The following is a 22,659-nucleotide window of genomic DNA, read 5'->3' as shown; positions in this document are numbered from 1 at the left end:
GGTTTGCCAAGCACCCAAAGCGCCCCAGAAGAAGAAGAAGAAGAAGAAGAAGAAGAAGAAGAAGAAGAAACCACAGTAAACTTGCAGAGCAGCCTTTGGACTTCTTCATTAGCTATTAACATTCCCACATGAGACGGCGATAAAGCCACGCGACTGTGTAGCATTAGTCTAGTCTTGTAAACGTCTTTAGTTTGGTTGTTGACTATTAGGTAGTTGATCATGAACGTGGCTAAAGGTGGTTATCGTGTTTTCTCTGCCAACTCTACTCCCGCGTGCACTGAACTCTCTAAGAAGATCACTGAGTGAGTATCCTATGACCAGCTGCTTTATATTTAACAAAGATCTTGATTTTAGATGCCGATCTTGATGTTATATGAATTATGTAGTGATGATTTTGAGATTTTGGCCTGTAGATCGAGCAGAAAGTACCACATCCTGGTCTCTTCTTTGCCTTTGTTTTCATGTCAACTTGTAAAAAAAAATCCTCCGGCCAGCTGCAGTAATGTATACTATGATGAATTGACTGATAACTGAAATAATTAATCTATAAAGTATGCCTAGAAGTATGTGGACGTCTGGTTTGAACTGTACTTACTGTGGAAAATAAATGCAATGTTTTCTCCTCATGAGGAGAGCAGAAAACTGGTGAACAGTGGGCTATTCATCACATAAGCTGTGCATGTGACTGACGGCTCTTGGAAATAGTCTGCATTCATTGCAAACCGTGACTGAAATAATACAATCTGTTCAATCAGGTTTTCATGCCGCTCTGTTTCACGGTGACTCTCATGATGTGAAGCGTTTGGCATACCTGTGTTGATTTCTGCTTGTGTGTGTGTGTTTTTTCGCAGGCGGCTTGGAGTTGAGCTGGGGAAATCTGTTGTTTACCAGGAGTCGAACAGAGGTGATCAATCATGCTTTATTTACACACACACATACTCTGGTGTTGACAGAATGACCCTTGGCCCCCTGACGCTTTCGACATGGACTCTTAGATGTGAACAAAAATCTCATTACAGTAATCACTTCATTCTTGCAGTTTCAAAAAACAAACAAACAACAACAAAACCCATCTGTATCTGTCTCAGTTTGCATAGCTCGTAACAATAGTGTTTAAGAACAACTAATCACACAAAACCTAACGGGTCGCATTCACTAATAACAGTGTTATTTGTATGCACTGGAGAACATGTCACAAAAAAAAAAATCTCCACCTAATTCCCATCATGTCCGTACACACACACACACACACACATGAATGTCTTGTTAACCTCGTTCTGATGTTAATGAGTTTAGACTGTTCTGAATGAGCGGCCGTGTGTCTTCATATAAGGGCTTTCTACACAGCCTGTACTTTACAGATGCTCATGACTCTCAGCAAACATGTGACGCTCTCCAAAGAGCCGTCTGAAAGATCCTCATATAATGCCGTCCTCTAAACCTGTTCAGTAAACCCCTTTAATATAGACCCAGACTACAGACCTCTGATTAACCAGCTGTACACACATCTGCATTTTTGTACAGCTCGAGCTGTAATGCTGCTGTACTTACACTCACACTGTGTATGATGGAATGCACACTTTATTTTAGGCTAGGCAAGTTTAGTTATATAGCACATTTCATACACAATGGTGATTCAAAGTGCTTTACATAAAAGACAAGTAAAATAATTATATATATATAAAAAAATGCACAACAATAAATACAAGGACATATATAAGATTTAAAATTACTTAAAACAGTTAAGAATATAAAATGATTATACAAACTCTGCTATACACTGAGTATTGCAAATTTAGGTCCAATTCTCACTATTAACTATGACTTTAGCTTTACAAAATACTATTTTTGGATATTAACTTCTAGTATGGTAGTTGTTAAGTAAAAATTATTGATTTGGGATGTAGAATATGGTCATGCAGAATATGTGCTTTATATATGCTAATTAATGACCAGTATGCTAGTAATATGTATGCTAGTAAGCAACTAGTTAATAGTGAGAACTGTATAAGTGTTACCATATATTTTAGATGAAATTACAAAAAAAAAAAAAAAAATCATCTTGACATGATTATATGGTCAGTCATACTGTTTTATTTATTTTTGCACGTGGGTTCAGTTGTTCCTAAAATTATTATTATTATTATTATTTTTTGGTTTTTTTTGTGGTGTTTTTTGCCTGAATACACAGATGCACAAGTAAGTGTTTATGCATGAGACCTAATGAAGCAAAACAAACAAATAAATAAAAACATACGGTTTTAATGATTAGTAGTAGAATAAAATAAGAGTGAAGAAGAAAGAGAAGAATCTTAATAATAATGGAATAATGGCCTTAAAATAAGCTTTATTTCTTTATTCAAAATATAGTTTCTTATTTTTATTTTGATGGAAATGTTTCCTCTTCTTCATAAGGTTCACCCAAACAGGTTAGTGGTGACAAAAAAAAATCAATTTAACATTATTTTGATGATGTTGCTTTTCTCTGACAGAAACGAGAGTTGAGATTAAAGAGTCTGTGAGAGGCCAGACCATCTTCATCATCCAGACCATTCCCAGGTAAGAGTTTATTTAATCCGATTCAGAATAGGACATCAGCATGCTTATTAAACTATTATTAAATATATATAGCTGTTTAGATCGAGGCCATACATCATGTATTCAGCATATACTTGCCAATATAAAACCATGAATAGGGCATCATTACACATTAAATGAGATTTTTAATGTACACTCTATCGGCCGATTCTGACACCATGTGCCCTCTTTCTTTTTTCGCCGAACACAGAAGGTACAAAGTGATGTCTACAGGGCATCTTACCTTTTTTGTGTTAAATTGCATGTCTCAGATTGCAGTTCTCTTGAAGCTCTTAGCTGAGGTCCATTTGTCTGTGTCCCTCAGAGATGTTAACACTGCTATTATGGAGCTGCTGATTATGGCCTACGCTCTGAAGACCTCCTGTGCCAAGAACATCATCGGCGTGATCCCGTACTTCCCCTACAGTAAACAGTGTAAGATGAGGAAGAGAGGATCTATAGTGTGCAAACTGCTGGCTTCCATGTTAGCTAAAGCAGGTAAGGGCGTGCTCCTACTTCTGGTTTAAGAGTAACAGACAAAAAGGTGGACACCACGATCAGTCTTTATTCATTTTTATGGTTGACTGACTGCTTCAGTCTCTGCTTCATGACCATGTTAGTTGATTGAAAAGAAATTCAAACACAGTTTTTATTTGTCTACATTGACTAATTCTTAGTATTTTAGCTTTCAGAAAATAGATCAACAATGTCCAGTGTGTCTAAATGGTTTGCTGATATGGTTGTGTGTTACACCATTATGATCCAGAGTGTTATTTCAGCAGCTTTTAATAATTTGCTTTGTAAACTAGGTCTGACTCATATAATCACCATGGATCTGCACCAGAAAGAGATCCAGGGCTTCTTTACGTTCCCTGTGGACAACCTGCGGGCTTCTCCTTTCCTGGTGCAGTACATTCAGGAGGAGGTAGGCAGCATTTACAGCTATTAACTTCACATTATATATATATATATATATGAGATAAAAAAAAAAATTTCTTCCCATTTCTATTTTGTATAGATTCCTGATTATAGAAACGCTATCATTGTAGCCAAGTCCCCATCTGCTGCAAAAAGGTAATGGCTCCTGGATCTGTGTCGTATTTTTCATAGATAAAACCAGGCTTTGCTGAAAATGGCAGACTTTATTTCTGATTTAAAGAGAAAACACATGGAATCATCTCTGTATGTCTCTCTTCTCTTCAGGGCTCAGTCGTTTGCCGAGCGCTTGCGTCTTGGTCTGGCCGTCATGCACGGAGAAGCACAGTGTTCGGAGTCCGACATGGCCGATGGACGCCATTCTCCTCCGTGTGTCCGCAACACCTTTGGACACTCCGGCTTGGAGTTGCCATGTAAGAGTCACCCCACTCTGAATCCCTTCAGCTCCAACCAGTGACTTAGACGTAATGTTATTAAGAGGTTAAACCAGGTTAACAAACACTAACTAGATCAGAGAGACATTCCCTGTTAGGATTTCACCCCATAAATCAAAAGAAAGTAACAGTAGGTTATTATTTTTCACAAAGAATTTAAGTTTAATATTTATGGGACACTTTTTAGGAAAACCGAAAAATGTCATTATAAATATGTCTTTGTAAGTTTTAGCTGAGTTCATCCAACGATCCTGTGAATTAAGGGTTCGATTGCAGCACTAGTCTTGCAAAATAGCTCATTCTGGAGATTAAGGAGTTCAAGATAGGTCAAGAGGGTTTTTTCTTTTTAACCTTCCCCCACTCATTTATCACGGTCTCTAGATGTTTACAAAGACTTTCTCAAAACCTACTGAAACAAGCCACTCAGACAGCACCGAGTCTAAACCGATTGAACAGTCCAACTGAAAAATACAACAGATACACAAAAGTGACAGGGCTGTACAATTATGACACAGTTATCGATTGTTCCCATGACATTTTAATAGCAATTATCACAATTTACTTGAATGATGTTGGAACGATTACATAATTGTGGCATCTATAATGGTATTTGCGATAAGAAATTAGATTAATTGTGGATCCCTAACAGGAACGATCAATCTTGAAACCACATTAATTGCATAATACCAGATCATTTCTCACTGACAGAAGACATATCAAAATTAAGTCTTAGTTTTATTTATTTTTTTGCCATTTTGGCTCTATCTAGTGGTCAAAAAATGTTTAGACGCTGCAACCTGCTTGGTGACTCTCTTTTCAGATAAACCGTTCTCGACTCTGTATGCTCTTGAGATTTTTCAAAAAGGATTTCAAAATAGATCTGTTTTAAAGCATGTGTATATAGAGACCAGCGATTAAAGAACTTCTCAAGACATGTTATATTTCTGTTACAAGAATTATATTCCATGTGTTTTGATAGACACAAACCAATAAGTGAAACCGATGAGTCAATCATCTAGGTTTTGAGACCCAGTTATTATTTTCACTATCCCATGTGCTAATTGTTCTAGATTCGTACTTATGTTTTGTCTTGAGCACACAGTTACCTCAGTATAGAAGGGAATTAAGATCATAAACACACTTTTATGATATTTACCGTTTTCAACCATTGAGTAAATCCCTCGCATATATGAATTAATCTTCACTCTGGGTGAATAAATGATGTATAATATTAGCCAATGGGTAATCAATTCTCAGATTTGACTCCCAACTGTGTGAGTTGGATGCTAATAGGCTATAGTTTAGCATATATATATATTTTCACTCCGAAGTGAATTGATACGCTATATTTAAGCGACATACTTTGTTTTATTTTCCTGTTCAAATAACGCCATTCCTTTGGAATTATTCAGCTTTTAAATACTGCCGGGTTTTTTTGCGCGACTGTGCTAATGGCAATCTAATTGGCTGGCGCTCACCTATTATCGTGCGTTTAAGTTTCGGCAAATTAGTTTGAGCGAATGCACAAAACCTGATTAATATTCATAAATCCGGCTGCTCATTAATTCTTAGTAATCCTTAGTACTTTTTATAGTTTTTATTTGTAGAATTCTTATCATTATGAATAATTTTACAGCAACACTGAATGACCAGGAGTAAACTAAAAAATTTACTAGTTGAGCAATTCAATTGCCAGTGTGTCTATAGAGGGTTGATTTTTAGATGAATGAGCAGGTCTTGTGTGATTTAGACTCAGTCTACAGGGAGTGCAGAATTATTAGACAAGTTGTATTTTTGAGGAATAATTGTATTATTCAACAACAACCATGTTCTCAATGATTCCAAAAACTCAATATCAAAGCTGAATATTTTTGGAAGTAGTTTTTAGTTTGTTTTTAGTTGTAGCTATTTTAGGAGGATATCTGTGTGTGCAGGTGACTATTACTGTGCATAATTATTAGGCAACTTAACAAAAAACAAATATATACCCATTTCAATTATTTATTTTCAGCAGTGAAACCAATATAACATTCACAAATATACATTTCTTACATTCAAAAACAAAACAAAAACAAATCAGTGACCAGTATAGCCACCTTTCTTTGCAAGGACACTCAAAAGCCTGCCATCCATGGATTCTGTCAGTGTTTTGATCTGTTCACCATCAACATTGCGTGCAGCAGCAACCACAGCCTCCCAGACACTGTTCAGAGAGGTGTATTGTTTTCCCTCCTTGTAAATCTCACATTTCATGATGGACCACAGGTTCTCTATGGGGTCAGATCAGGTGAACAAGGAGGCCAAGTCATTAGTTTTTCTTCTTTTAGACCCTTTCTTGCCAGCCACGCTGTGGAGTACTTGGACGCGTGTGATGGAGCATTGTCCTGCATGAAAATCATGTTTTTCTTGAAGGATGCAGACTTCTTCCTGTACCACTGCTTGAAGAAGGTGTCTTCCAGAAACTGGCAGTAGGACTGGGAGTTGAGCTTGACTCCATCCTCAACCCGAAAAGGCCCCACAAGCTCATCTTTGATGATAGCAGCCCAAACCAGTACTCCACCTCCACCTTGCTGGCGTCTGAGTCGGACTGGAGCTCTCTGCCCTTTACCGATCCAGCCACGGGCCCATCCATCTGGCCCGTCAAGACTCACTCTCATTTCATCAGTCCATAAAACCTTAGAAAAATCAGTCTTGAGATATTTCTTTGCCCAGTCTTGACGTTTCAGCATGTGTGTCTTGTTCAGTGGTGGTCGTTTTTCAACCTTTCTTACCTTGGCCATGTCTCTGAGTATTGCACACCTTGTGCTTTTGGGCACTCCAGTGATGTTGCAGCTCTGAAATATGGCAAAACTGGTGGCAAGTGGCATCTTCGCAGCTGTACGCTTGACTTTTCTCAGTTCACGGGCAGTTATTTTGCGCCTTGGTTTTTCCACACGCTTCTTGCGACCCTGTTGGCTATTTTGAATGAAACGCTTGATTGTTCGATGATCACGCTTCAGAAGCTTGGCAATTTTAAGAGTGCTGCATCCCTCTGCAAGAGATCTCACTGTTTTTGACTTTTCGGAGCCTGTCAAGTCCTTCTTTTGACCCATTTTGCCAAAGGAAAGGAAGTTGCCTAATAATTATGCACACCTGATATAGGGTGTTGATGTCATTAAACCACACCCCTTCTCATTACTGAGATGCGCATCACCTAATATGCTTAATTGGTAGTAGGCTTTCGAGCCTATACAGCTTGGAGTAAGACAACATGCATAAAGAGGATGATGTGGTCAAAATACTCATTTGCCTAATAATTCTGCACACAGTGTACGCACACATTGCTCAAGTAGCTCGATGTACATTTATGGTTTTTGTATGGACTTTGACAATCTTGAAAAGACCCTCAATTTGCTCAATTTCATTGGTGCTGAGAAAAGTTAATTCGAAAGCTTGTGAAATCTATTTCCTCAGGGTTTGATGAGGATTGTTGAAGTCCTGGTTTCATGTCTGTATGTTCTATCATTTGTGTGTGGATTTTTGTTTAACGTGATGTTTATTTATTGGTAATAGGCAAACAACAAGCTCCGTTCCCAGGCATAGAGCTCCCAAGTATGACCGTTAACTCTGTTTGCTACCGATCACAGCAGTGAACACGCTCAAATGGTTCCTAGTGCATGCGTGCAGTGGCCGAGGTCTCTCAGTGTCTGTGGTCCAGCACTCTGAAGCACTTTAGTTACCACGAGTAAACCCATGTTCATTCTTTAAATATTTTTCAACAGCTAAAATTATTTTATTTTAGTAATATAATTATAAACCAGTATAAAGAGCATGGGTGCTTGGTATGTCCAAAATATCACAGTACAGGTTTTGTTTTTTAGATGTATTATTCTAACAGTCACATTTTCTATATAATATTTTCAATGTAAAGTTTGTATTGTAATAACCATGTCCTAATGACAATTTGTGCTATCGTCTAATTAACTGTTTAACAAATTAAAGGTGCTTCATCTTATACATTCAAATAAATAGATAAATAAAACATAGCGACTTTAAATTTTGATGAGTAGAAGCCATAGTAAAATAGCCAATAAAATCACTCATAATGGCATGAATATATCTACCGATATACCGCCAAGCATAATAATGATAGAGATTGGATTTGAGCTTCAGAGTGCTTTAGTCGAACAGAACTAAGAAGCCTCATTTGAAGTGCTTATTTTTGAATTCCATGTAATGACCATCGTTCAGAAATGGAACCATTGAATGTCTGTCTGAGAGAAATGCCTCTATTTGTGATCCAGGCTCATCTTGCCAATCAACACTCCATGCCTGCTTCTGAGAAATCCCTAGACTAGAGGTTTTAAACAGTAGTCTTTTACCTGCTTGGAACCAAGACCCCTGCATCGTCTTGAAAACACATGACCTTAAAAAAAAAAAAGTAAAATGTTTCCTGATAGTTCAGATACAGGGATACAGTTTAGATACAGGGTTAATAATACAAAAAATAATAATAATATGGTTTTTGTTCACATCTTTTCACATCACAGCTTTTAGAAGTACACATAAAAAAACAGTGTTTTGAAAACATTAAAACATTCATTGCCATGCATAATACTGTCGTTGGCTATCAGCGCTTGTTGGGGTCGTTCACACAGGACATCATCTTTGCATTCCATAATTTTATTTTTATTTTCAAAATATTGATAGTCTACACTCTACAGTATGTAGACAAGGCACAACACAGAATTCAGCCATTCATATGTTCATTGTCTAGTGCTATGAGCACCACATTTTGAAGTAGTTATGCACCACAATTATTATTATTATTGAAAATGAATACATATTATTTATTTAATATTCATTATTGTTGTTATTACTATTTATAAATATTTATTTATTTAATATTTATTACTAATATTTAATACATTTATTTATTATTTATATTAGTATTTGTTATTATTATTATTATTATTATTATTATTATTATTATTATTATTATTATTAGTTTTTTTTACTAAAACATTTTTTAATTTAGTTGAAAACCAAAGGTAAAGTTTTTGTAATTAAATATTGATACATTTTAATTAAATATTGTATTTTTTTCAGGGTGTAGTAGTCTCAAATTAAATTTAAAATTAAAAAAATTAAATCACTTTCCTCAGAAACTTGATATTTTTAGCCAAACAAAATGTTAAATATTGCAACTCTACCATAGTTTTTTTTTTGTAATTTATGCTGACTATTACTTGTCATTTGCCCACATTGTGTGCACTACATTGAGTGTCAACGTGTCTTCAGAGAAGTGTTCATAAAAATGCCACACTTTTGGTCAATTGTCTCTGCCTTGTAAAGTTAATTTGGCTAAAACAGTTTAATTGCTTTTTGTTTGCTGCAGTATCCAGCATTATCAGACAGCAGATCACTCTCTGCACTTGTCACTTCTCATTTGAATGAAGATAATCTCTGCCATGTGACCAATCACTGAAGGAGAATTATGTCATCGTTATCATGCTGATTGGCTCATGACACTTTCACTTGACAAATCTTTCGCTTTAAAAACATTTACTATAATATAATTACATATTTGTTATTTACACACTGCTTACCAAAATGTAGTATATATTTGGATGAAGATTAGGGCTGGGTGATTTATTTTAACTGTAAACTTCAACTACTTTTACAAATGTTAAAATGTAACTACAACAATGTTCAAGTAACACTGTCTTTATTATTAAAACATACAAAATGATGAAGAAAGCTTTATTCCAAGTGCAGTAAACATAAAGTAGTCAACTTGGTGTAAATGTGAAACAAATTCACTTCCCTACATATCTTGAAAAGATGCATGAAATATGCAAATACTGTGCGAACAGGTTTTAAACCTATCCTTTGTTAAATATAAATATATATTTAATGATGTGGCATAACATTACATTCACATTAATGTAATAATAACAGAAAAAAAGTATCTAGCCCTATAAAAAACACTGTTTGGAACATGTAGTTGCTGTTCCCTCCGTTTTCACCCATCTACTATAGCTCTTTCTAAGTCAAGAACACGTCCTCTGTGAACGATGCCTTTCAAAGATGCTGTTTTACAGAACAACGACTCCTTAAAGACCCCTAATATGATTAGGAAAGATGGTCTGTAAGCCTCGTTAACCTGTAATACAGAAGGTATAAACAAAGAAAAGCATTGTGGGTACCATTTTTGATGAAAGGCATGTGTTGAAGGCATGCATAACAACTTTAACCCCCTTGTATTCTTTTATGGACCCACCAGTCTTCTCTCTCTTGATTACTTGGATTGGAGTGTGAGTTTTGGCTGTGTTCCTGTGCCCTTCCTCTGGATGAATGACATTAGCCCCTCTTGACCACTCCTGAATTACAGCGATGTCCTGGAGTCTGTCATGTTGACTCGAGGACAGATTGATTGTTGTGTAGTTTCCTGCACTGACTCGTAGTGTAAACCTCTAGATGTTCACCTCTATGATTGGGTATATTGGGGACCAAGAGATGATCATTTTGATTTGTGCATGGCATGAGTTTTTCATTTTTTATTTGGATTGAATTGTAGGTGGGGTAAAATGGGAAGCGTTCTCCAACAAATAAGCTAGTGTTATGTGTAATTGGGTCCATGCAGGACTTTTCAAATGATTAAATGATACTTGGGTTGGTTGGGCCATTGCCTAAACTTCTAGGCCGTTGCATAAACTTGAACCCATCTTACCCAATCTACTCTAATGATGGAAATTGTTTGTTTGGCTTCTTGGTCTACAAACTATTTCCTGAGATGATTTGAAAAACTAGTTGATGTTTGTTTTTATAGTAATGATGGCCAAGGAGAAACCGCCCATCACCGTCGTCGGAGATGTTGGAGGTCGCATCGCCATCATTGTCGTAAGATATTTGTATTTTTGGATCAGTTATCACTGTGACGGTAATTTTTGATTGACGTGATGAGCAGTGCATGTGGTTTCTGTCCTTTAGGATGACATCATTGATGATGTGGAGGACTTTGTGGCAACAGCGGAGATCCTGAAAGAGAGAGGAGCTTATAAGATCTACGTCATGGCCACCCATGGCCTCTTGTCTGCAGACGCCCCGCGTCTCATCGAGGAGTCCGCCATAGACGAAGTGAGTCTTTCAGCTCGTCTATAATGCACCTCCAATGAGAAGTCAATGGCTCATTCTAATTCTCTTTAAAAAAAAAATAAAAAAAAGTAAATTTATAATGCTCTTACTGTCGGCATGCATCATGCATTTTCTAAAAAAAAAAAAAAATATATGCATTATAATCTGAAATGAATTGTATTGCAGATGCTATTCACATTTGAAGCATGACAATTCCAGAATACTGTGAAAATAATGTTACAGTTGAAATAATGACTTAAGTAACGGTTAGATTTTGCAAGGCCCTAACCAACCATAACCGTGTATTTAGGAAAGCGGAAACATTGTGAAATTGCCATTAAAAGATATTATTGACCATTGGGATGCATATATGGGGTTCCCTCAGTGTGTATGGCAAGTACTGCCCTGATACTTTGTGCATGGCATTCTTCAAAAATGTTCAGCTGTAACTCTTTCAAATGAAATAGAAAGAAATAGAAATGGACAGACACCATTATTTCCTGAGAATGACCTTGAAGTCCATCAGCTGTTTGAATATCATGTATTTGCATGTATAAAATGATGTAGTTTGTTTGAGATATCTTTATGGTCTTTCAGGTGGTGGTGACCAACACTGTCCCTCATGAGGTGCAAAAGCTGCAGTGTCCTAAGATCAAGACAGTGGATGTCAGCATGATCCTGGCCGAGGCTATCCGACGCATTCACAACGGGGAGTCCATGGCCTACCTGTTCCGCAATATCACAGTAGACGACTAGCCAGCAAACAGATTGTGAGGTGTAGAGTTTAGGGAAACATTTCCTCTCTTACACAACTGGGAGGTGTGTCAATGCAGTTCCCCATTCAAACACTGCAATCACCTTCATTTCCCAAATAAACCCATTTTACTCTGCGAAACAATTAAAGGAAACTTCCACTGCCAAATTATATAGTGAATGAAGTTTAAAATTAATGAATATTTACTCTAAAATTTGGCAGTGTGCAGATATGAACATAGATATGCAATCATGCAAAGAACATAATTTATGCAAGTGTTCACTTACCTTTTACTCCTGTTTTTTATTTTTTTTTACTTTTAAGTGATACTCTGCAGTAAAATCAGCAGTTTTAGATTTACTGGTAAAACTTTACAATAAGGTGCCATTGGGTAACATTAGTTAACACATTAATGAACAATTCATTAATCACGAACGATTCATTAATCTTTTTAACATTAGCAAATCAGAATTCATTGTTAGTTCATATTAGCTCAGTTTAACAGATACAACTTTTTATTTTAATAATATATTAGTAAATGTTGAAATTAACATTTAATTATAATTAACTCTTTCCCCACCAGCCTCCGCCAGCATTTTTTCTTTTCATCATTTTCACTAAAATTTCATGATCCCCAGGAAATGTTGTTGTATTAATATCATGCAATGCATAAAAATAAAGAACAGAGCCTCTACTTTTAAACATTCTAGCTTCATGCATTCTGTTTTTTAATTAACACTTGAATGTAGGTAAAGTGTCATTTAAAAAAACAACATTTGCAAAATGCTATTGAAATTGTATTTTTACCAAATACTACATCTGGATCATATTCAGATGCGTGATAGCGCCCCCTGTGTGTAACATTGATAACATGGAAACCCGGAAAATTCTGTGTTTGGTGGGGAAAGAGTTAATGTATTAAAAGTGTATATTCTTTTTAATTGTTATTTTTATTGTTAGTTGAGTAATGCAGTTAACTATGGAACTTTATTATAAAGTGTTACTTCTCTACTGTTATGGAAAACTGATGATTTCACTGCTTCCCATTATTTCTGATTTATCTTGGTTTCATTGTACCATAGCTCTTTCAAAATGAAAGGGATAGTTCCCTCAAAAGTGAAATCTTTTATAGTTACTCATTTCACATTCTAAACGTGTATGACTTTTTGTTTGTGGAAAAAAGCAAACCATACTTTTTTTTTTTCTTTTTTTTCATGTTCTAAAAGTTTGCAGCATGTTCTTTCAAATATTCCAAGAGTCAAAGTCATGCAGGATTGGAGTATGAATAGAGTAAATATCGAATTTACTATTTTTTTGTGTGAACTATTCTTAAACTATGGTGCGCATTTTAAGAAACCAAAGTGAAGTATGTTACAGAAAAGGCTGGTTTCTGAGTGGTTTTGGTTGGTTGATTTGTGTATTAAACGTTTACACCAAATGACCAACGAATGAGCTCCAAATGAACCAAGTACTGTGAATATGTTTCAAAATAATGCATCCTATATAACAAAACCAAGGGAGCAAAAAATGCATGTTCCTCAGTTTCAGTGTGTTACATTTGTGTGCTAATGTTAAGATCTGTATTGTCTGGTATAGAAGATAAGACTTTGGGTTTTATCTTAAATGAACTATATTAGCAATCCTAGGCCTGTTATATACTGCAGATACATTTAGCCTTAACTAAATGCAGTATACTGTGATCACTTGGCTTGTTAGCGGTGACATCCACCCATATATCAGATAACACCATTCAGCTTTCACTTCCTGATTAAATCTTAAGAGGAGGTCGGAGCAGGATTGTAAAACGGACTGGTGAGCTGATACCCACAATGCATGAGTTTTGTGTGTCAGGTAGACTGGGAGCACTGCCCCTCGCACGTCCCTGTACTTCCTCTGTGTGCGTTTGTCTCTTTCACCGATCCGCCGCTCCGTGTTCACTTCATTCCTTTAACGTTGTCTTCCACTTGTTGTTGTACGTCGACTAGCCGTTTCCCAGTGCCTCACTCTGTGAGAGCGAGCCAGTGGTTGCTATGGCAACCTTATTCAGAGCCGTTCTAGTGATATTTTTGCAGTAGTGCAAATATGGTCCGACCTTACGGAGAACATACGGTTTTGCTACAGTGTATTGTATCTGCTGTTGCTTTGCAATCTTATTTTTGTAAATAAACACAAGTGATTTGCCTCATGCTGCCCAAGTGTGTCTTTATTGAGAAAAAACTGAAACATTAATACAATACGTTATGCATTTGAACATGTCCATCAGGATGTGATGTCATCGGTGGTCTTCAGTTTTAGAGGGTGAGTTGGTAAAAGACCCTTTACTTGCTCTTAACTCCTCAGGTTTGTTCACATGACACTGAGGAGCTTAGACCAAGTCAAGGGACTCAAACTAAAGTCACGGAAACATGTCCTGGACACAGTAAATAAGATGTTTTTGCATAAAGGAAATAGCATTTTTTAAGATAATGAAAATGTTTAGCATTGTGACATAATATTTTGACTTATTACATTAGCATAATGCATCTGCACTTTTTAAATTAGATTATCTATTGTGAATGATGTCAATATTACGATACAGTATTATATTTGATAAAAAATATAACAATAAACACTACCATGATGTGTGTGTGTATATAATATGGATTCATTTGAAACATTTTGGTGGTTATGCAATTTAAAATTTTCTTGAAATGAAAGCCACACAGACATGTTCAATGAAAATGAAAATGTATTTTACTTTCCCTTTCTTCCCTTCTTTTTTTTTTCTCTGTGAAGCATGACAAATACGATTGAGAATTTTGATGTTTGTTTCTGCGGTGGTATTTAATCGCCATCAAAGGTATTTGGCTTCCAACATTCTACCAAAATATCCATATTTATGTTCTGTACGTTATGTACGGAAAACAGAAAGTCATGACACGACAATTAGACATTTTAAACCGATTATGTGAGATTCACCACTCGGAGATTATTACAGAACTGTTAATGATTAAATGATTAAATATGACCCTTTAACGGTTAGATATATAGCTTTGTCAAGGATCATTGCAAAAGAACAATGAAAGTTGTGCAAACATGACAAACAAAGATAAAAACCCATACCTCCAGTTGTTCTCCAGCTGTAGCAGGACTAAATCTCTGTTATCTGTGAAACAGTGTTGGGAGAGCAACACTTATCTGCATGAGGATGACTGCAGACCGGAGCTGATGAACAGACAGCTGTGTGTTTAAACCGGACTCAAAGAGGAACTAGACATGCAGCATTTAGAGGTCACTTCCCACTTTTGGCCTCAGGAAACAATACACCTTGTATCTACTGTTCGTATGAAAGGGGAAATATTCACGGTTTGTGTGTATAAATGGCTAACTGTTTTTTTTGGTGCGTAGACTTTTTGTGAAACTTGTTTTACATGGGAAAGTTGTATCCAACCATAACTGCATAACTGACTCAGCTAAAAAGAGATATTAGGTACAATGTAAGATTCTCTTGTTTCAGTGCAATCAAAGTGCATGATTCATTTAAAAAAGATCCGAAAAGGACTATGAAATTAGTTAATATAACTTGTGCTTTATGTTACAAGTCTTCTGTGAAATAAATAATGCAGTAGCTTTCTGCGTCCCAAACAATGAAATATTTTTCACCATTACAGTATTGTTCAAAATAATAGCAGTACAATGTGACTAACCAGAATAATCAAGGTTTTTAGTATATTTTTTATTGCTACGTGGCAAACAAGTTACCAGTAGGTTCAGTAGATTGTCAGAAAACAAACAAGACCCAGCATTCATGATATGCACGCTCTTAAGGCTGTGCAATTGGGCAATTAGTTGAAAGGGGTGTGTTCAAAAAAATAGCAGCGTCTACCTTTGACTGTACAAACTCAAAACTATTTTGTACAAACATTTTTTTTTTCTGGGATTTAGCAATCCTGTGAATCACTAAACTAATATTTAGTTGTATGACCACAGTTTTTTTAAAACTGCTTGACATCTGTGTGGCATGGAGTCAACCAACTTGTGGCACCTCTCAGCTGTTATTCCACTCCATGATTCTTTAACAACATTCCACAATTCATTCACATTTCTTGGTTTTGCTTCAGAAACAGCATTTTTGATATCACCCCACAAGTTCTCAATTGGATTAAGGTCTGGAGATTGGGCTGGCCACTCCATAACATTAATTTTGTTGGTTTGGAACCAAGACTTTGGGCATGTCCTCTTCAGCATAGGGCAACATGACCTCTTCAAGTATTTTAACATATGCAAACTGATCCATGATCCCTGGTATGCGATAAATAGGCCCAACACCATAGTAGGAGAAACATGCCCATATCATGATGCTTGCACCTCCATGCTTCACTGTCTTCACTGTGTACTGTGGCTTGAATTCAGAGTTTGGGGGTCGTCTCACAAACTGCCTGTGGCCCTTGGACCCAAAAAGAACAATTTTACTCTCATCAGTCCACAAAATGTTCCTCCATTTCTCTTTAGGCCAGTTCTTTGGCAAATTGTAACCTCTTCTGCACATGCCTTTTTTTTAACAGAGGGACTTTGCGGGGGATTCTTGAAAATAGATTAGCTTCACACAGACGTCTTCTAACTGTCACAGTACTTACAGGTAACTCCAGACTGTCTTTGATCATCCTGGAGGTGATCATTGGCTGAGCCTTTGCCATTCTGGTTATTCTTCTATCCATTTTGATGGTTGTCTTCCGTTTTCTTCCACGTCTCTCTGGTTTTGCTCTCCATTTTAAGGCATTGGAGATCATTTTAGCTGAACAGCCTATCATTTTTTGCACCTCTTTATAGGTTTTCCCCTCTCTAATCAACTTTTTAATCAAAGTACGCTGTTCTTCTGAACAATGTCTTGAACGACCCATTTTCCTCAGCTTTCAAATGCATGTTCAACAAGTGTTGGCTTCATCCTTAAATAGGGGCCACCTGATTCACACCGGTTTCTTCACAAAATTGATGACCTCAGGGATTGAATGCCACACTGCTATTTTTTTGAACACACCCCTTTCAACTAATTCAACTAATTGCCCAATTGCACAGCATTAAGAGCGTGCATATCATGAATGCTGGGTCTCATTTGTTTTCTGACAATCTACTGAACCTACTGGTAACTTGTTTGCCACGTAGCAATAAAAAAATATACGAAAAACCTTGATTATTCTGGTTAGTCACATTGTACTGCTATTATTTTGAACAATACTGTATATATTCGCTTACTGCATTGACATATTTTACCTGTTTTAAAGATCCTCTGCAGTGAATGGGTGCTGTCAAAATGAGAGTCCAAACAGCTGATAAAAAGGTCACAATAACCCAAACCACTCCAGTCCATCAATTAATGTCTCGTGAACTGAAAAGCTATATATCAAACAAGTCCATCATTATGTTGTTTTTAACCTTAAACTGTCCATTCTGGCCAAAAACAAAAACAACTCCTTAATCCATAATAATGCATCCTCCATTATTAATGTCCATCCCTTGTTGTCCTTTCAAATCAAGGTCTACTTACATGTTTGTTTGGAGCTTGGACTGTTTTCTCTTGTAAATGGGGCTTAATCTGCATATTTCTCATCTGATTCAAATGAGATTACTTTATCACAGGAGAAAGCAGTTTTATGAATTGGGGGCTATAGTATCTTTGGCCGAAACAAGGGAATGAAAGCAAAGCAAATGTCTTAATGATACATTTGTTTATTATAAATATGCAACTTGTCGCTTCACAAGACATTAATTGATGTACTGGAGTGGTGTGTTCATTCTGACGGCACCCATTCACTTCAGTGGATCCATTGCGTGGAGTAAGTGATGCAATGCCACAGTTCTCCAAATCTGTTCTGTTGAAGAAACACCCATTTACATCATGGATGACCTGAGGGTGCGTAAAGCATGTCAAATAAAAAATGTTTAATAAAATAAAATTGTGATAATACAGTATTGTTCAAAATAATAGCAGTACAATGTGACTAACCAGAATAATCAAGGTTTTTCGTATATTTTTTTATTGCTACGTGGCAAACAAGTTACCAGTAGGTTCAGTAGATTCTCAGAAAACAAATGAGACCCAGCATTCATGATATGCACGCTCTTAAGGCTGTGCAATTGGGCAATTAGTTGAATTAGTTGAAAGGGGTGTGTTCAAAAAAATAGCAGTGTGGCATTCAATCACTGAGGTCATCAATTTTGTGAAGAAACAGGTGTGAATCAGGTGGCCCCTATTTAAGGATGAAGCCAACACTTGTTGAACATGCATTTGAAAGCTGAGGAAAATGGGTCGTTCAAGACATTGTTCAGAAGAACAGCGTACTTTGATTAAAAAGTTGATTAGAGAGGGGAAAACCTATAAAGAGGTGCAAAAAATGATAGGCTGTTCAGCTAAAATGATCTCCAATGCCTTAAAATGGAGAGCAAAACCAGAGAGACGTGGAAGAAAACGGAAGACAACCATCAAAATGGATAGAAGAATAACCAGAATGGCAAAGGCTCAGCCAATGATCACCTCCAGGATGATCAAAGACAGTCTGGAGTTACCTGTAAGTACTGTGACAGTTAGAAGACGTCTGTGTGAAGCTAATCTATTTTCAAGAATCCCCCGCAAAGTCCCTCTGTTAAAAAAAAGGCATGTGCAGAAGAGGTTACAATTTGCCAAAGAACACATCAACTGGCCTAAAGAGAAATGGAGGAACATTTTGTGGACTGATGAGAGTAAAATTGTTCTTTTTGGGTCCAAGGGCCACAGGCAGTTTGTGAGACGACCCCCAAACTCTGAATTCAAGCCACAGTACACAGTGAAGACAGTGAAGCATGGAGGTGCAAGCATCATGATATGGGCATGTTTCTCCTACTATGGTGTTGGGCCTATTTATCGCATACCAGGGATCATGGATCAGTTTGCATATGTTAAAATACTTGAAGAGGTCATGTTGCCCTATGCTGAAGAGGACATGCCCAAAGTCTTGGTTCCAAACCAACAAAATTAATGTTATGGAGTGGCCAGCCCAATCTCCAGACCTTAATCCAATTGAGAACTTGTGGGGTGATATCAAAAATGCTGTTTCTGAAGCAAAACCAAGAAATGTGAATGAATTGTGGAATGTTGTTAAAGAATCATGGAGTGGAATAACAGCTGAGAGGTGCCACAAGTTGGTTGACTCCATGCCACACAGATGTCAAGCAGTTTTAAAAAACTGTGGTCATACAACTAAATATTAGTTTAGTGATTCACAGGATTGCTAAATCCCAGAAAAAAAAATGTTTGTACAAAATAGTTTTGAGTTTGTACAGTCAAAGGTAGACGCTGCTATTTTTTTGAACACACCCCTTTCAACTAATTCAACTAATTGCCCAATTGCACAGCCTTAAGAGCGTGCATATCATGAATGCTGGGTCTTGTTTGTTTTCTGACAATCTACTGAACCTACTGGTAACTTGTTTGCCACGTAGCAATAAAAAATATACTAAAAACCTTGATTATTCTGGTTAGTCACATTGTACTGCTATTATTTTGAACAATACTGTATGCCTTTAGCAGTGCTGCTTCTAAAGTAAATGTATTTAGTTTGAATGCATGTGTATTAGAATCAGAAAGCACCATCAGAGAGTGTACTTCCCACGCCAGTTAAGGAAGTTCAGTCTGCCACAGGAGCTGCTCACAGTTCTGCTCGGCTATCAGGTTGCGGACAGACTGTTTACTGGTTAATTCATGCCTCCCTGCCTAAACTCCAAGATCTTTACACCTTCAGAGTGAGAAAAAGGGCTGAGGAATTACTTTAGACCCCAGACTCCCAGCCCACTTTCTCTTTCTACTGTGATGCAGCACACATTTCAGTGCAAAGTTATATGATCCTGTTTGCAGTTAGATGCTGTGTAGGCAACATACATAAAGAGGGTCATGCACTTTCATTCAATCGGTCATTAACTGTGACTGTTTTAGGAACTAGTTGACATCCTGTTGTGTGTGTATAAGAAACAATGAGCCTTTGTTGAACAGAACACACATTTCCTCCTTGCTTTATTGTCACTGTATTTACTCCATGTGAATCACAGCATGAAAAATGAGAAGTTATAAGCTTCAAGGCAGCTGATGCACCACAAGATGGCAATATTTGACAAATCCTGTAGGATTGCCAGCATGCAATTTGAGCTGTGACAGCCACTTCATTTTTGATTGCTCCTTGGATTTTAGGACTGATAAAAAATGGATCATTTATTGAGATCTGGACACAATTTGACGACACTGGATTTATTTTTCATGATCTTAAAAGCTTCTAATGAGATATTTGGAAATGGTTAGACAAATATACAATATATGAATGCATTTATAGTTAATACTATTTAAATATTATTTATCTTAAATAGATTAGTATACTTTCAAAAGGTACACATTTACCTGTAAAGGGTGCATGCTGCCCTAAAGGTGCATACCTAAAATGTACATAATTTTTACTTTTTGATGAGACACTGCCCCAGTGACTGCAGCTTTTTTTACCTTTTTTATTTTTTTTCCTTGAGAGTGTAAGAATGGAGATTTAAGGAAAACACATTTCTTTATCTTATAACTCCCGTACTACAATATTTGATATTTCATTGGTTTTACGTTTTTAATTAGTGCTGTCAAACGATCGGATCCAAAATAATGGTTTTTGTTTATATAATATTTGTGTGTGTGTGTGTGTGTACTGTGTAGTGTATATATTGTGAAAATATGTATGTGCATTTACATGTAAATATTTATATTCATATAATTAATATTATATATATAAATATAATCATAACATATTTTTTCTTAAATATATACATCCATATATGTGTTTATTTTTATATACCAAATATATACACAGTACACACACACACACACACATATACTGTATATATAGAGCGAGAGATAGAGAGAGAGATAATATAAACCAAAACTTTTATTTTGAATGCGATGAATTATGATCATTTGTGTGACAGCACTACTTTTAAGTCTTTTCTAAACTACTTGAAGCCATAACATATATATTAATTGTGTAGAGATAATTGCTTCCAGCCAGAAAGACTTTTAGGTGACATTCGTTTCCTTTTTCTTTTCTTTTTCCTTTACATGTTACAGCAAATCAAAAATGTGCAAAATCCCCAAAAGAAATTATTACAAAAAAACAAAACAAAAACAAAACAAAACAAAAATAAAAACACCAGTGCATCATATGAATTTTCGACATAGTAAAAGTGCATGTGCACAGTGCTAAACATTTTGAAAAAATGGACACAGTGACTACAATACTTGGTGCAATGATTTGTAAACTAAAAGAATGCCTTATTACAGTCATATTATGGTAAAAACAAACAAACAAACAAAAAAACATTCATGCTACGGCATTACAACATTGCAAAGTCAGAACATTTTGACACATAAATGATTGAATATTGCAGAAGCTCTTAACACAGATCACACAACTGAACTTCGGGAACTCAAAACCACTGTCAACACATTCACGAGATTCTTTGCACAAAAGCAACAGTTCATTGTCCTTTGATCATTCTCCCCTTTGTCTGTAATCATTGTCCCTTTTCCTTCATCACTGCAGAGGATGCTGATTTTGGAGTAGGATTAGGGGTTAGGATTAAGTTTCTCCATGTAACAAAAGCATCTTTGCTTGCCTTCAAAGAGCCTTCCACATCTTCACTTTGCTTCACCATTGGCGTTGAGAAGCAACTCAACTCTTTCCGCTCTCGCTAATCTTTTTCTCACCAGCTTTAGGAGACAGAACAGCTGTTGGTCTTGTTCATGGGTGGTCGTAGACTCATGTCCTTGGGAAAGGTCTCTCTGCGACGGCGTAAAGCCGGGCTGAGATGGCTGGGGAGGTTTGCTTGCTGGAGCAGCTCCTTGAACACCTCCATCACGTTTTCGTTTTCTTTCGCCGAGGCCTCCAGAAAACAGTTGTTCCAGTCCAGTTCCACCTTCACCAGGACATCATCCGCCGATACCCTTCGTTCTTGCAGTCGGTCTGTTTTGTTGCCCACCACCACGATGGGTGTGAACTTGTCCTCCTTGACCTCCAGGATTTCCTCACGCAGTCTCTTGACGGCTTCTAGGGATTCAGGGTCGTCCACGGAGTAGACCAGGGCAAATGCATCTCCATTCTGGATGGAGAGCTTCCGCATGGCTGGGAAGGAGTAGCTGCCGCTCGTGTCCATGATGTTAATGGTCACTTTGACTCCAGCCACCTCATACTCCTTGCTGTGGAGCTCCTCCACCGTGCGCCGATGTTTGGGGTCGAAGCTGTCTTGTAGGAAGCGTTTAATCAGTGCTGTTTTCCCCACACCTGCGGCTCCCATGAACACCAAGCGCACTTCTGTCTTTTCCTTCACTTCCAGAGACATGATCCCGATCCCAAAGCCAAGATCTGCAGCTTCCAGTAAAGGATTCAAACTCTCAGAGCGTGTGAAATGCCAAACAGTAAGACGTTGCAGCCGCATCTGTGATTCGTGTGTCCTCATACCCTATTTATGGCCTTTCTCAATTGCAGCGATTCCACACCCCCTTCAGAGCTCAGCCAATCAGCTCGCAGCAGCATCTCCTGTTGTTAAAACCACTGGCCAATCGCAAGACACTATGCAGATGAGATACAAGCACTTGCTGTTGAAGGAGAGGTGATGTAGTGGAGAGCTGTCAGATGTGTTTTAGAACGAGATCTTGGATTCCCATTTTGCCAGTTTCTGTGTTTGCATGAGCATCGTAAAGTATTATCCAGCAGTAGTTTATCTGATTTTCTGATACTATATGGCAAATGCGTGATTGGTATTGTATGTAAATTAATTGCAGCACATAAACGGCAGCAGTCATTA

At 37.0% G+C, this 22,659-nt stretch overlaps 2 protein-coding genes across 2 annotated transcripts; one reads left to right on the top strand and one right to left on the bottom strand.

Moving 5' to 3' along the window:
- The first annotated feature begins 23 nt into the window (after nt 1-23).
- On the top strand, nt 24-14,002 carry LOC127953153 (phosphoribosyl pyrophosphate synthase-associated protein 1-like). The gene is made up of 10 exons (XM_052552129.1): nt 24-302; nt 852-904; nt 2,493-2,559; nt 2,903-3,075; nt 3,387-3,502; nt 3,596-3,651; nt 3,781-3,926; nt 10,759-10,829; nt 10,920-11,066; nt 11,661-14,002. Exons 1-10 carry the CDS (start codon nt 220-222, stop codon nt 11,817-11,819), a joined length of 1,071 nt encoding a protein of 356 aa, XP_052408089.1. The 5' UTR covers nt 24-219; the 3' UTR covers nt 11,820-14,002.
- A 6,724-nt stretch (nt 14,003-20,726) lies between these two features.
- Nucleotides 20,727-22,311, bottom strand: LOC127953162 (ras-related protein Rap-1b-like). Its single transcript, XM_052552144.1, has one exon. The coding sequence runs from the start codon at nt 22,309-22,311 to the stop codon at nt 21,568-21,570; it is 744 nt and encodes a 247-aa protein (XP_052408104.1). The 3' UTR covers nt 20,727-21,567.
- Between the last annotated feature and the right edge of the window lie 348 nt (nt 22,312-22,659).

Source organism: Carassius gibelio, chromosome B3, assembly GCF_023724105.1.
Source record: "Carassius gibelio isolate Cgi1373 ecotype wild population from Czech Republic chromosome B3, carGib1.2-hapl.c, whole genome shotgun sequence".
Classification (NCBI taxonomy): Eukaryota; Metazoa; Chordata; class Actinopteri; order Cypriniformes; family Cyprinidae; genus Carassius; species Carassius gibelio.
Note: the sequence above shows the minus strand (reverse complement) of the source record. Positions and strands in the feature narration are given on the sequence as shown.

Coding starts and splice junctions, on each gene's coding strand:
- LOC127953153 (XM_052552129.1), top strand. CDS start 220: ATGAACGTGGCTAAAGGTGGTTATCGTGTTTTCTCTGCCAACTCTACT. Junction 3,076..3,386: donor TTCCATGTTAGCTAAAGCAG/GTAAGGGCGTGC, acceptor TTTGTAAACTAG/GTCTGACTCATATAATCACC. Junction 3,652..3,780: donor TCCCCATCTGCTGCAAAAAG/GTAATGGCTCCT, acceptor TCTTCTCTTCAG/GGCTCAGTCGTTTGCCGAGC.
- LOC127953162 (XM_052552144.1), bottom strand. CDS start 22,311: ATGAGGACACACGAATCACAGATGCGGCTGCAACGTCTTACTGTTTGG.